The sequence below is a fragment of the Triticum dicoccoides genome, chromosome 6B (genome assembly GCF_002162155.2).
Source record: "Triticum dicoccoides isolate Atlit2015 ecotype Zavitan chromosome 6B, WEW_v2.0, whole genome shotgun sequence".
Lineage (NCBI taxonomy): Eukaryota > Viridiplantae > Streptophyta > Magnoliopsida > Poales > Poaceae > Triticum > Triticum dicoccoides.
Window position 1 is genome coordinate 277,919,659 of NC_041391.1, and position 12,059 is coordinate 277,931,717.

At 45.8% G+C, this 12,059-nt stretch overlaps 2 protein-coding genes across 2 annotated transcripts; one reads left to right on the forward strand and one right to left on the reverse strand.

Annotated features, from left to right (window-relative positions):
- The first annotated feature begins 268 nt into the window (after positions 1–268).
- LOC119321097 (protein argonaute PNH1-like) lies at positions 269–7,565 on the forward strand. The gene is made up of 21 exons (XM_037594932.1): positions 269–661; positions 777–991; positions 1,101–1,381; positions 1,496–1,605; positions 1,786–1,892; positions 3,410–3,542; positions 3,656–3,772; positions 4,365–4,472; positions 4,550–4,621; positions 4,724–4,846; positions 4,958–5,117; positions 5,227–5,348; positions 5,479–5,616; positions 5,693–5,835; positions 6,060–6,122; positions 6,238–6,301; positions 6,383–6,518; positions 6,627–6,700; positions 6,870–6,964; positions 7,070–7,101; positions 7,213–7,565. The coding sequence occupies exons 1-21, from the start codon at positions 269–271 to the stop codon at positions 7,371–7,373; spliced, it is 2,847 nt and encodes a 948-aa protein (XP_037450829.1). The 3' UTR covers positions 7,374–7,565.
- Positions 7,566–7,778: 213 nt separating this feature from the next.
- Positions 7,779–11,105, reverse strand: LOC119326302 (plastidic ATP/ADP-transporter-like). Its single transcript, XM_037599982.1, has 5 exons — positions 10,306–11,105; positions 9,843–10,106; positions 9,619–9,762; positions 9,187–9,534; positions 7,779–8,455 (listed from the first exon to the last, which is right to left on the reverse strand). The coding sequence occupies exons 1-5, from the start codon at positions 11,020–11,022 to the stop codon at positions 8,066–8,068; spliced, it is 1,863 nt and encodes a 620-aa protein (XP_037455879.1). The 5' UTR covers positions 11,023–11,105; the 3' UTR covers positions 7,779–8,065.
- Positions 11,106–12,059: the final 954 nt, after the last annotated feature.

Consider the following 12,059-nt stretch of genomic DNA (forward strand, 5'->3'; position numbering starts at 1 on the left):
CTGTCGCGTCAATGCCGACCTCTCCCTTTTATGGCGCGCGGAGCTCGAATGTCCCGCTCCCTGTCACGGTGGTGATCGGGCCGTGCTCGTGCCGTCGTGTCCGCATTGACGCATGCTAGCTAAATCTTGGCTTTCTTCTTCTACTATCTCTGCCCACTGGTACTTCCCGCTGGACGGCGGATCGAGTTTCCTGCCTGGATTCTTGATCGCCAGGCGGCTGCTTTGTCTTGTTGCGTGAGTGCGGCTCCCGGCGGCCACGTCCGGCGGGATGCTCGAGGTTTTGGAGGTGCCGTGGACGGTGGTCGGTGGTAGGGCGGCTGGCGGGTGCCCGGGGCCGCCGCGGAGACAGGCGCTGCAAAGCAGCTTGGCGCGGCCCAAGGCGGCCGCGCGGTCGCCGGGGGTGGGAGGCAAGAAGTGCAATTCCGGTGCGAGCGGCCCGCGGCGCAACGGCGCGCGGGCGCGGAACAAGGAGGAGGCGGCAGCGGTGCCGGCCGCGTGCACTGGCGTTTTCGCCATCGCGCCAGCGGAGCCACCGCCGGTGTCGAGCAAGGGGTTGGAGCTCTGCCGCCGTCCGGGGTTCGGGAGGGCGGGCACGCGCTGCGTGGTGAAGGCCAACCACTTCCTCGCGGAGGTCGCCGACAAGGACCTCACCCAGTACGACGTAAGTCGCTCGCCACTCCTAGCCTCTCGCCGAACACAACGTGGCCGTGCATGAGCAACCGTGATGACCGTGACAGTGACGCCCACCACGGCGGGGTGTTTTCGATGTCCTGCAGGTCAAGATCACGCCGGAGGTGAGGTCGCGGAGCGTGAACCGGGCCATCGTGGCCGAGCTGGTCCGCCTCTACCGCGCGTCCGACCTCGGCATGCGCCTTCCGGCCTACGACGGCCGCAGCAACCTCTACACCGCCGGCCGCCTCCCTTTCGACGCCCGAGAGTTCGTCATACGCCTCGCCGCCAACAACGACGGCGTCTCCGGCGCCACCGCCCGGTACACACAATCGGCCGATCCGTACGCAAACACAGTACGCCCTAACGCGCCCCGTCTCTGTCGACGACTAATTGATTTCGTTTGTCTGTACCTGTACCTGTACCTGCAGGGAGAAGGAGTACAAGGTGGCCATCAAATTCGCTGCCGGCGCCGACCTGCGCAACCTCCGGGATTTCATGGCGGGGCGGCAACCCGATGAGCCGCAGGGGGCCCTACAGGTCCTCGACGTCGTGCTGCGGGAAGTCGCTAGCCAGAGGTACCTCTCCGTAAGACGGTCGTTCTACTCGCCGGACATTAGGACGCCACAGAGGCTCGGCGATGGTTTGCAGTCGTGGTTCGGCTTCTACCAGAGCATCCGTCCGACCCAAATGGGATTGTCACTCAACATTGGTGAGATACTTATATGCCTTGGTTGCCTCAACGTTTCCTGTCTCTTGATGATCCAAGTGATTGCTTCCTTGTGTGTGTGTGTGTCCTGAGCTTACACCCGGGTGCCGATTTCAGACATGTCGTCCACGGCATTTGTCGAGCCGCTGCCGGTGATTGACTTCGCGGCGCAGATCCTGGGGAAGGATGTCATGTCAAGGCCGTTGTCGGACGCGAACCGAGTCAGGGTAAATTGTGTTGCACACTTGCATTTATGTGCTATATCCAGACTAGTGATACACTACTACTTACGTACATTGCATAGGCAAAACCATGTGAAAATCGTACTTATTCGGTTGTGAACTGGAGGTTTTTCAACACTTCATGCCCGATGATTAGTTTATATGGTTGTGTTTGATGTCAAGCAGGTAAAGAAAGCTCTACGCGATTTGAAGGTCGAAATCACTCACCGAGGAAGTTTAAGACGGAAGTACCGCGTCTTTGGCTTGACGGCGCAACCAACTCATGAGCTAATGTATGTTCTGAAATCTCTGTTGGTGTTATTCTTGTGTTCCTGTTTTTTGCCTTCAATTTTACTTTTCAAATAATCGGCGATTGTCAGTTTTAATGCCATAAAATTTATCTGATTGGACTTTAAATGTTATGGGAACTTCAGCTTATTCCAGGATGATTTGTAGTTTTGTACTGGCAACTGAAATGTTTGTGTAATAATCAAAAATACTGGAAGAAAAATGATTCGACAGGCTTATTGGTGATGGTTCTAGTCTGAGAAATAGAATACTTAAAATATGTTGTAGCATGAACAGCAGTTTTTCTTAACAACTTGAGCACTGAACTGGTTGATACATGAAACTATATGCAGTTAGTTAGGCCTCCTTTGGTTGATAGGATAGAAGTATCATGGGAATGGGGAAGTCATAGGAAATGGGATGACATGTATCTCAGTTCCTATAGCAAATGAGATGTCATTTGGTTCATAGATAGGAATTTTTACATTAGGTCCAGGCTAATGTTTGTTTTCCTTTGAAATGTGAAGGATGGGAACCAATCCTACATAGGAATAGGAATCTATTCTAACAAACCAAAGGGCTCTAAAGGAATTTATCTTAAGTGGGGTGTTCGGACATTGGTTTCAGCACTGACCGTAAGTCTGAATCTGATGAAACTTAAGTGCCTTTTACCTTGGTTCGAAAGATGACCGCCCCATTAGCCGCCAGGAGAATATAATACGGAGACCAACATTCAAAGAAAACTTTGTGGAAACCATAGGAGGAGGATGTTCTATTGTCATGTGAAATGTGGGATGTTAAGAGGATGATGTTCTATTTTCATGTGAAATTTCAAGTAAAAACACATTCGAGCTATGAAAAAGACAAATTCAGCAATGAATAGTGATGTTACTGTTTGGTACTCCCTCCGTCCGGAAATACTTGTCGGAGAAATGGTTAAAAATGGATGTATCTAGAACTAAAACACGTCTAGATACATCCATTTCTCTGACAAGTATTTCCGGACGGAGGGAGTACTATTCAATGCTGATTTTGTCTTTTTCATAGCTCACATCCCTAATGTATCTGAACTTGAAATCTTGCATGGCAATAGAACATCACCCTTTTAACATCCCATATTTTTTTGAGATTTTTTCGAAACTCTAAAACATCGGTTTCGCGTGGTTTTCACTGGTTTCCACCGAATGTTGGTTTCCGTATGATATTCTCCCTTAGCCAGCCTCATCCACAGCTTCGCTAGATTTCTTTGATTTTTTCCTATAGGAATCCTATACTATGGAATTCCTACAGAACAATAGGAGGCCTTAATTTTTGGTGTTATATGTGTTAACAATTGCTAGATAAACTATGCTAATTCAAACTTGTCCTAACTCCTAAAGTGCATAGCGTATTGACGGTGCATGGCATATTGGCATCCTTTCTTACACTGTTACGCAAACATGTACTTAAACATGCAATAAACAAAGTAGTGGTGCTTGGGCTAACATTTCAGCACCTGCCTTTGCTCTTTTTCTTATAACAGTTTCCTAATTGACGATGAAATGAAATCGGTTGTAGAGTACTTCAAGGAAATGTATGGTTTTACCATAAAGCAACAACATCTTCCCTGCCTTCTTGTAGGAAACCAAAAGAAGCCAAATTATCTACCAATGGAGGTCAGTAACTAATGTCTTTAGTCTCGCGCTGTCACAACTTTCTATCAGCCAGTGCAATACATGATGCTTTTCCTATTGCTGAATCCTGCGTGACATGAGATGCTTATTGACAGGCCTGTAAGATTGTTGAAAGTCAGAGATACAAGAAGAGGTTGAATGAAAAGCAGATCACATCATTGCTGAAAGTTACATGCCAAAGGCCTGGAGACAAGGAAATGGATATTCGACGGGTATGGAGTGTTTCTTGGTATACTCAAAAAGTGATTGAACTTGGCAATATTTGCAGACACCATTCATAAGAAATTCAGATGCTAACATGCCAAATTTATTTTGAATAACTTCTTCATTTTTTGAATAATTAACATTGCAAGTTTATTTCATTCTTTGAGTAGTACATTGAAGAATATTTTTTGCTTCATTGACACACTTTGCAACAGACGTGACAGCTCTGTATAGCTACTGTTTGTTTTACTGGCACGGCTGTAAGTGTCGCGGCATACTTACCAGCCTGCTCCACCTTCCACCTGTCACCGAACTCGCACAACTTTTGCCAATACCAATTTATTTGACGCACCCTTTTTAGCTTGCCACAGTTTAGAGGAAAATCTTAGCCAAGCTCGGTTATGAACCAAACGTGCATGTACTCTGTTTTTGTCAGTGCTTCAACATAATTCAGTCAAAACCCGATATAGAAAGAGTACAATTTTCACTGCTCGCAGCCAATTCTTCTTGTTTTGTTTCATTACACAACATTGAGTAACATAAAACATGGTCTGTCCCCTACCAAAATTGCCTAAAAGACTAAAAGGCAACTGTTTTCAGACCGTTCACCAAAATGGATATGATCAAGATCCCTATGCGAAGGAATTTGGGATAAACATAAGCGACAAACTCACCTCTATTGAAGCAAGAGTTCTGCCTGCACCCTGGGTAAGATCAATGCTATTCTCCAATTTGCTATTGCCAGCTTCTCTGTGCTCATTCCTGACTTGCCTTTCTGTGTGAAGCTAAAATATCATGATACCGGAAAAGAGTCAGAGTGCTTACCTCGTGTTGGCCAATGGGACATGAAAAACAAGGTTAATATCCACTCTGCTGAAGTCATCATTTCTCAGTTGTAATAGAGTTACTATTGTGCCTGAAGTTGTCAATTCACCACTGAAATAAAATCATTTTTGCAGAAAGTTGTCAATGGATGCACTGTGAATCATTGGGCATCCATCAACTTCTCAAGAAGTGTTCAAGAAAGCACTGCCAGTGGATTTTGCCAGGAGTTAGCCCAAACGTGTAGACTTTTAGGCATGGTATACCTCTCATTTATGCTAGTATATTATATTATACAGAGGCTTGCTTTTTTCAGTTGCAGACTAGCAATATTTTTTCAAGCAACTGTTATTTGTTAAATGGCATTGCAGGAGTTCAACAGTGAGCCTGCTATACCAATGTATTCGGCTAGACCAGAGCAAGCAGTACAGGCGCTTAAGCATGTGTATAACGCTGCACTGAAAAAACTCAAGGGAAAGGAGCTTGAGCTTCTTTTGGTAATCCTCCCTGACAGCAATGGCGCATTGTATGGTGAGGATGCAGTTTCACCTCCTATTGTACAGTACTTTGTTGCAAATATTTTTCAGTCTTCTGCTCGTCCTTTCTGCTTTTCTCACATATAATGAGTATTAATTTTCAGGTGACATAAAGCGCATTTGTGAAACCAAATTGGGATTAATGTCACAGTGCTGCTTAGCAAAGCATGTATTTAAGATCTGCAAACGATACCTGGCCAATGTCTCACTCAAAATCAATGTTAAGGTAGTTATTAACTGGGAGCAATGGCCTTCTTTTCACACATACAGTAGATTCCACGTTCAGAAAGTAAGTTATCCTCTGATGATAGAGACAATTGACTATATCTCATGTTTAACAATTTTGGTGAAATCAGATGGGGGGAAGAAATACCGTACTCTTGGACGCGGTAAGTCGGAGGATCCCATTGGTCAGTGATATACCGACAATAATATTTGGTGCAGATGTAACACATCCTGAAACCAGAGAGGATACCAGTCCATCTATAGCTGCAGTAAGATTTAGCATTACTCTGCTGTCTCTTTAACCAATTTTCCATATGATTTTCCTCTAATACGATGCTTTTACAGGTTGTTGCTTCTCAAGACTGGCCAGAAGTTACAAAGTACGCTGGATTGGTGTGTGCTCAAGCTTATCGGCAAGAGCTCATCCAGGACCTCTACAAAACATGGCATGATCCTCAGCGAGGCACTGTAACCGGAGGCATGATCAGGTATTTCTCATACACTGAGTCACACCCTTGATAACACAAGTTCACTTGAGACGACAAAGAAGCACAGAACAATGTGTGCGTTTTGATCATCCGTCATCATGTGCCGTGAAAGTGTTATATAGATCCTCCAACATTAGATCACTGGATCTCTTGGAAAAAATATCAGGACCCCCATGCACAGAATGAGCTTGACGAATTTCCTTTCTTTGTGCAACTTCATACAGGGAGCTTTTAATTTCCTTCAGGAAAGCCACAGGGCAGAAACCATTGAGAATAATCTTCTACAGGTAGTACTTCACTGTGCATGTTGGATATCTCTTGCAGAGTACAAAAGGCTTGCTATTGCCACCTGTTTGGTGTTGTATGGAAGTTCAGATAATTACGAACTCTTTTCTTCTGCAGGGACGGTGTCAGCGCAGGACAGTTCCATCAAGTATTACTTTACGAGTTAGATGCTATCCGCAAGGTTGTCAACTAATGTTCTACCTATTATGTTGACATGCTTACACGATAAAATATCCTAATTAACCCCTTGGAGTTTTTTCAGGCTTGTGCGTCTTTAGAACCAAATTACCAACCTCCAGTGACGTTTGTGATAGTCCAAAAGCGTCACCATACAAAACTATTTGCAAACAACCACAACGATAAAAGTAGCACCGACAAGAGCGGAAATATTCTGCCTGGTATGACGTGCCATTCCATCATCAAGATATTGATGACCCATTTATTAATTTACATTTTTTTTGCCCTAATAAATTTTCATAGCTGCTCATTGGTTCCTCCTAAAATAGGCACCGTTGTTGATTCGAAGATATGCCATCCCACACAGTTTGATTTCTACCTCTGCAGTCATGCTGGAATTCAGGTAAGGGTGCGTCTGATAGAATTTGAAAGGATTGCCTTGATTTCATATTTTGCGGCTATGATTATATGCTTGAATGTATAAAATGCAGAGAACAACCTGTGCAATAATTATAGTGGTAAACGCTGAGATGATCTTATAGTGAGTTAGCTAATGTTAGTGACATTGCCAGGGCACCAGTAAGCCAGCACATTATCATGTTCTGTGGGACGAGAACAATTTCACGGCGGACGAAATGCAGACTTTGACAAACAACCTTTGCTACACGTATGCTGTTCCCATCCTATAATTCATGATACTTTTTCAGAACCAAAGTTGCATTTCGCTATTCAGTTTGAAGAATATCTTACTAGCTATGTGAATTCGTCGCAGGTATGCGCGTTGCACACGGTCTGTTTCTGTGGGTAATTTCTTCTTCCTTCTTGTGCTCCTGCTGAATACATTTCCTCTTTCGACGTTACAATTTGGTGACAAATCTGAACTTTGGCCTTTGATCTGTTGTGTTGTTTGAGCAGTGCCGCCTGTTTACTACGCTCATCTAGCCGCATTCCGGGCACGTTTCTACATGGACCAAGATAACCTCTCGGTGAAGAATGCCAACGGGAGGAATGGAGGCGCCATGAAGACTATGCCGGCGGTGAAAGAGAGGGTGAAGAGGGTGATGTTCTACTGCTGACAAGGGGAAAACACTCACCCAGGCATGCTATATACTCCAGCTAACACTAGGAGTTAGAGGTTTAGATTAGATATGTAGGGCGGGAAGAGTGAAGAACTAGGTATCTTGTCCTGTAAAAACTTGGCCGATGTTTCGTTAAAAGGGCGAAAAAATCCTGCGTAATATATAGCTTATATATTGACAAAGTCAAGTCTGGAAAACGTGCACAAATATGCTTCTTAAGGGCACTCCTTTCTTCAACTTTGCAGGGGTTGTGCTGTATTTTGGGCATATATTGATGCCAGAATTAGGCAAGGCTCATGATTAATTGTCTGATCAGTGTTCCGAAAGATTAGGGTTTATGTGAATAACAAGCAGTAGCAAAAAAAAGTAGTAGGAGTAGTAACTTTTGAGCATGGACTAATAGATCTGTGAAAGCAGATTTTCCGCAAAATTGTAATATAAAAAAATCAAAAAAAATAGTTCCATATCTACGGAGCCACAAACCAAACAGCTACAGATACTCCCAGTAAACAGCTATAGATACTCGCATGAAGTCAAAAATATGCTACAACAACAGAAGAATAGGCCATCTTATTTTTCTTATCAATCACTACTGCCTTTCCCAGCAGCTCCCCATGGCGGCAGGCCCAACCAAGCAACATTTGGTTCCATCAAAAACTTGTACTAACTAAATTTCTGGGGGCGGAAACTTATTGAGACTGCTTGCCAGATTTTTCAGGGGCAGTGATCTCGGGTTCTTGCGATTGTTTGATGACTGTACCGTTCGTGGAGTTCTGGCTGGCAACATTTTCTTGAAGAGAGCCGTTTCCTGTCCCGACGACTTGAGCTGTCGTTTCTACCGCCTCTGCTTTCAGTTGTTGTTCCCTCTCCAGGTCTTGCTTTGCCAGGGGAGAGAACTGCGAGTCGAGGGACCTTACGGCGCCCAACCACGCGATGACAATCACCAGCAATATTCCTCCAAGGTACGGCGTTGAGTTAGCAAGAGACCCAAATGACAAGATCATGAACTGCTGGATCAGGGCACCTCCAGATTTTCCCAATGGGTTGCATACCACATCTATTGCTGCCTTACCTTTGACCTATAATCACAACAAGAGAAAAGGTTACTCAATAAGTATCAAGAATTCGACAATAGTCAAGTGTATTCGTTAAAGCATCAAGGCCTGTGGACTACTAAGGCGTTTATATCCATCATAAAATTTCTGATAATTAAGTATATATCATTTTTTTTTTCAGGAACGCGGGAGAAAGCACGCCTTTCTTCATGACGAGAGGGAACAACAAACAAGTACAGATAATTGTGAGATAACATTGAGCAACGATTCTAGTGTGCGAGACAGTTACGATTGGAAGTAAAAATAATGAAACACAACAACTTAAACATACTTTGATCATATCAACATAACCAAATTCTAGTTACAATTTAAACCAGGCCTCATCAAACTATACAGTTTTGCATGTATATTTTTATCATATGATGATTGATTCTCATTTTGTAATATAGCAAGTATATCAAATGAAGTTTATGTTCTATTCACATTCTTCCTTGTCTGTTCTCAAAATCTATACTTTCTTTTGAACTGTACTAAACTGAGACAGCAAAGAAGCTTAAAAATACCATAGTTACATAATCATCATGATTGACGACACGTTCTGTTTTGTTTCAGTTACTAGTAAATCGATTTCAGATCTTGGAAATCCAAAACAGTATGAAACATGACTGGTTGTTTTTGCCGTGTGTTCCCACGCTACTATATTATAACTGGCGAGAGATTTTCTACATTAAGAACAAGTAACTTTCAGCACTAACCTTCATGTCCTCGTCCAAAGGAATGTACGCCATTTCTTTGCAAGGATCGAACAAACTGTACTTTGCACTCTTACTGAAAATGTTCTGTAGTGCCCCAACGAAGACCGCAGCAAGCAAAGGCGTCATCCCAAACGTGGCTAGAAGAGGAGTGAGTGGCTCACCAAACAGAAGCAGTGAGAAGAATCCAACTCCAGTGACAAGCAACACTGCAGGGGTGATTGTAGCTGCAACTCCCCACCCGAATTTTCTAAGAATTAATCTCCCCAACAACATCATTGTAAACGTAGCTATGCCAGTAGCCGTTGAGAAATCACCCATGAATGAAGAATACTCGTTAGGACTTGGGAACTGCAACAGAACAACATAAAAGTTAACTACTATGTCGTCTATATACTATACAAATTGTAAGTCCTGATTTATGGATGAACTTACCTGTGCCTTCAATTTCGATTTCCATGTCACCTCTACAAGGTTGATGCTTATACCATACGCAACGACCAGTGTGGCAAGATCCCTCACATATCGAGATGATACCAGCACCTTCAAACTCTCCCCCATGCTAAGCTTTGGCTTATTCTATAAGATTTATGCACAGCACCGTCAACAGAAACTCTATTATATATACAAGTAGTAAAAGCACAGAAACCAAAGCTAACCTTTTTCTTCCGTTCGACCGGCAGAGATGTTTTATCAATAACATACTTGTTCACCCCCCAATAGATACCGGCAATGACGAAACCCAGTACAACCACTATGCTCATCATGCCCTTCAGTGAAATAGCCCATCCGTCCACCCCTGGACCCAAATTCTGCCTCATGTTTGAGAAGTATTTCACCGTGCGACCAGAGAAGATGAGAGCCACATTGGCCCCAAGCCCGAAGAGTGGGTAAAACTCTTTAGCCTCTTCAACCGTAGTAATCTAAGAACAACAGTACTGGCACATGAGAAACTGTATAACAGCAGAACCATCTACTGCGACTGATTCTGAAACAGTAATTTATAAATTCCTGTGCACACGTACTTTAGTCGTTCCCAATATTTTGGAACAACGGAGGACCCAACAATTTTGCACACTTATTGCCAAGATTCCGGAACGAGAAGTGTTTCCCTGAGTGTACCTGATTGGCGAATCCCCAAAACAGGACGGAGATGACAACGCTGCCCCAGAGCTCCGCCATGACGTAGAAGAGGCAGAAACTCCATACGCGGAGGATGGCGACGGGGCCCAGGAAGCTGGGGCCGAGCGACGCGAGGAGGCGGTCGGCGAGCGCGGTGGGGTGGATGGCGTCGCGCATAGGGTAGAGCACGTATCCGAAGACGCCGAAGAAGGCGATGAAGGGGAAGATGACGGTGTAGAAGAGCGCCTCCTTGGAGAGCACGTCGGCGAGCTTGGAGTAGAGAAGCATGAAGCCGATGGCCATGGGGAGGTTGACCCACGTCTTGAGGAAGGGGATGATCTCGGCGCTGCTCCCCTTGGCGGTGACGACGAGGACGTCCTTGGTGTCCCTCAGGATGGTGTAGTTGAAGAGGATGCAGAAGAACATGAGCCCCAGGGGCACGATCTTCTTGAGCGTGAGCGCGTCCACGCCGAGAAACTTGCGGGAATTGTCCGGCGCATCGCCGGGCACCGGCGCGGGGGAGGCGACGGAGGCGGCGCGGGGAGGCCTGAGGCACGGGCGGAGCGGGAGCGCGGCGGGCTGGCGGAGAGGGGTCGGGGTGGTGGGGAGGCGGAGGGGCGTGGCCGCGAGGCGGCGGTGGCGGAGGAGGTGGGCATGGGCCGCGGAGGGGAGGGCCGGGAGGCGAAGGCGGTGGCTTGCGACGAGGCCGGACTCCATGGGGGCGGAGAAGGTGGGAAGGAAGATTCCCGGGATGGAGGATGGAGGAGATAAGGGTGAGGGGCTCGGGCAAAGCAGGGGTTTGGGCAGGGGAGGGTTCTTTCTTATACCACTCCTCTGATGCCCCGCTGCCACCGCTGGCGAGAGATTAGAGAAGATGCCAGTGGCTTAGTGCGAAATTGGTATTGCCCGACCTACCTTAATTCTGGTTAGGGCATCTCTCTCCCGTATCTCTGGAATAATCGATGTTTACCAAAAATTAACGCAAAAAACCACTACAAAATGACATTTTCTCCCCACAGGTTTACAGGAAGATCAACTTTACGAGAACCATTTGAGAGTTCCTTTTGCCTCAACATTTTTTTAAAAAAACTTCCAATCTATTCATTTTCAATCATGGCAGTACAACGAATACCAGAAATAAAAATTACATCCAGATTCGTAGATCACTTAGCGACGACTACGAGCACCGAAGCGAGCCGAAGGCGCGCCGCCGTCATCGCCCCTCCATCGCCGGAGCCGGGCACAACTTGTTGTAGTAGACAGTCGGGAAGTCGTCGTGCTAAGGCCCCATAGGACCAGCACCCCAAAACAGCAACCGCCGCCGATAAAAAATAGCGTAGATCAGAAGGATCCAAACCGAAGACACACGAACGTAGACGAACAACAACGAGATCCGAGCAAATCCACCAAAGATATATCTGCCGGAGACACACCTCCACTTGCCCCAACTTCTTATAAACATCGCCGCTGCCACCCACCGCCACCCGCCGGAATGCCGCAGCTCGTGTCGCTCCTCGCCGGCGGCCACCGCACCATAGCCCTCATGTGTGTCACTGACTGGCGGGTCTTAGTCAACCATCTATTTTTTATGTAATTAAAAATAAAAATAAAAATAAATTTAGTGAAAGAAGTTTAGGGCTTGTACAATGCAGGGCGCCAGGATTCCTTCCTATCAATATCCCGGTCGATTGGCAGTTAAAGCAATCAAATCCTGGCATCGGACGCCACGGGGCGCAAAGATGTGCGTCGAGCGC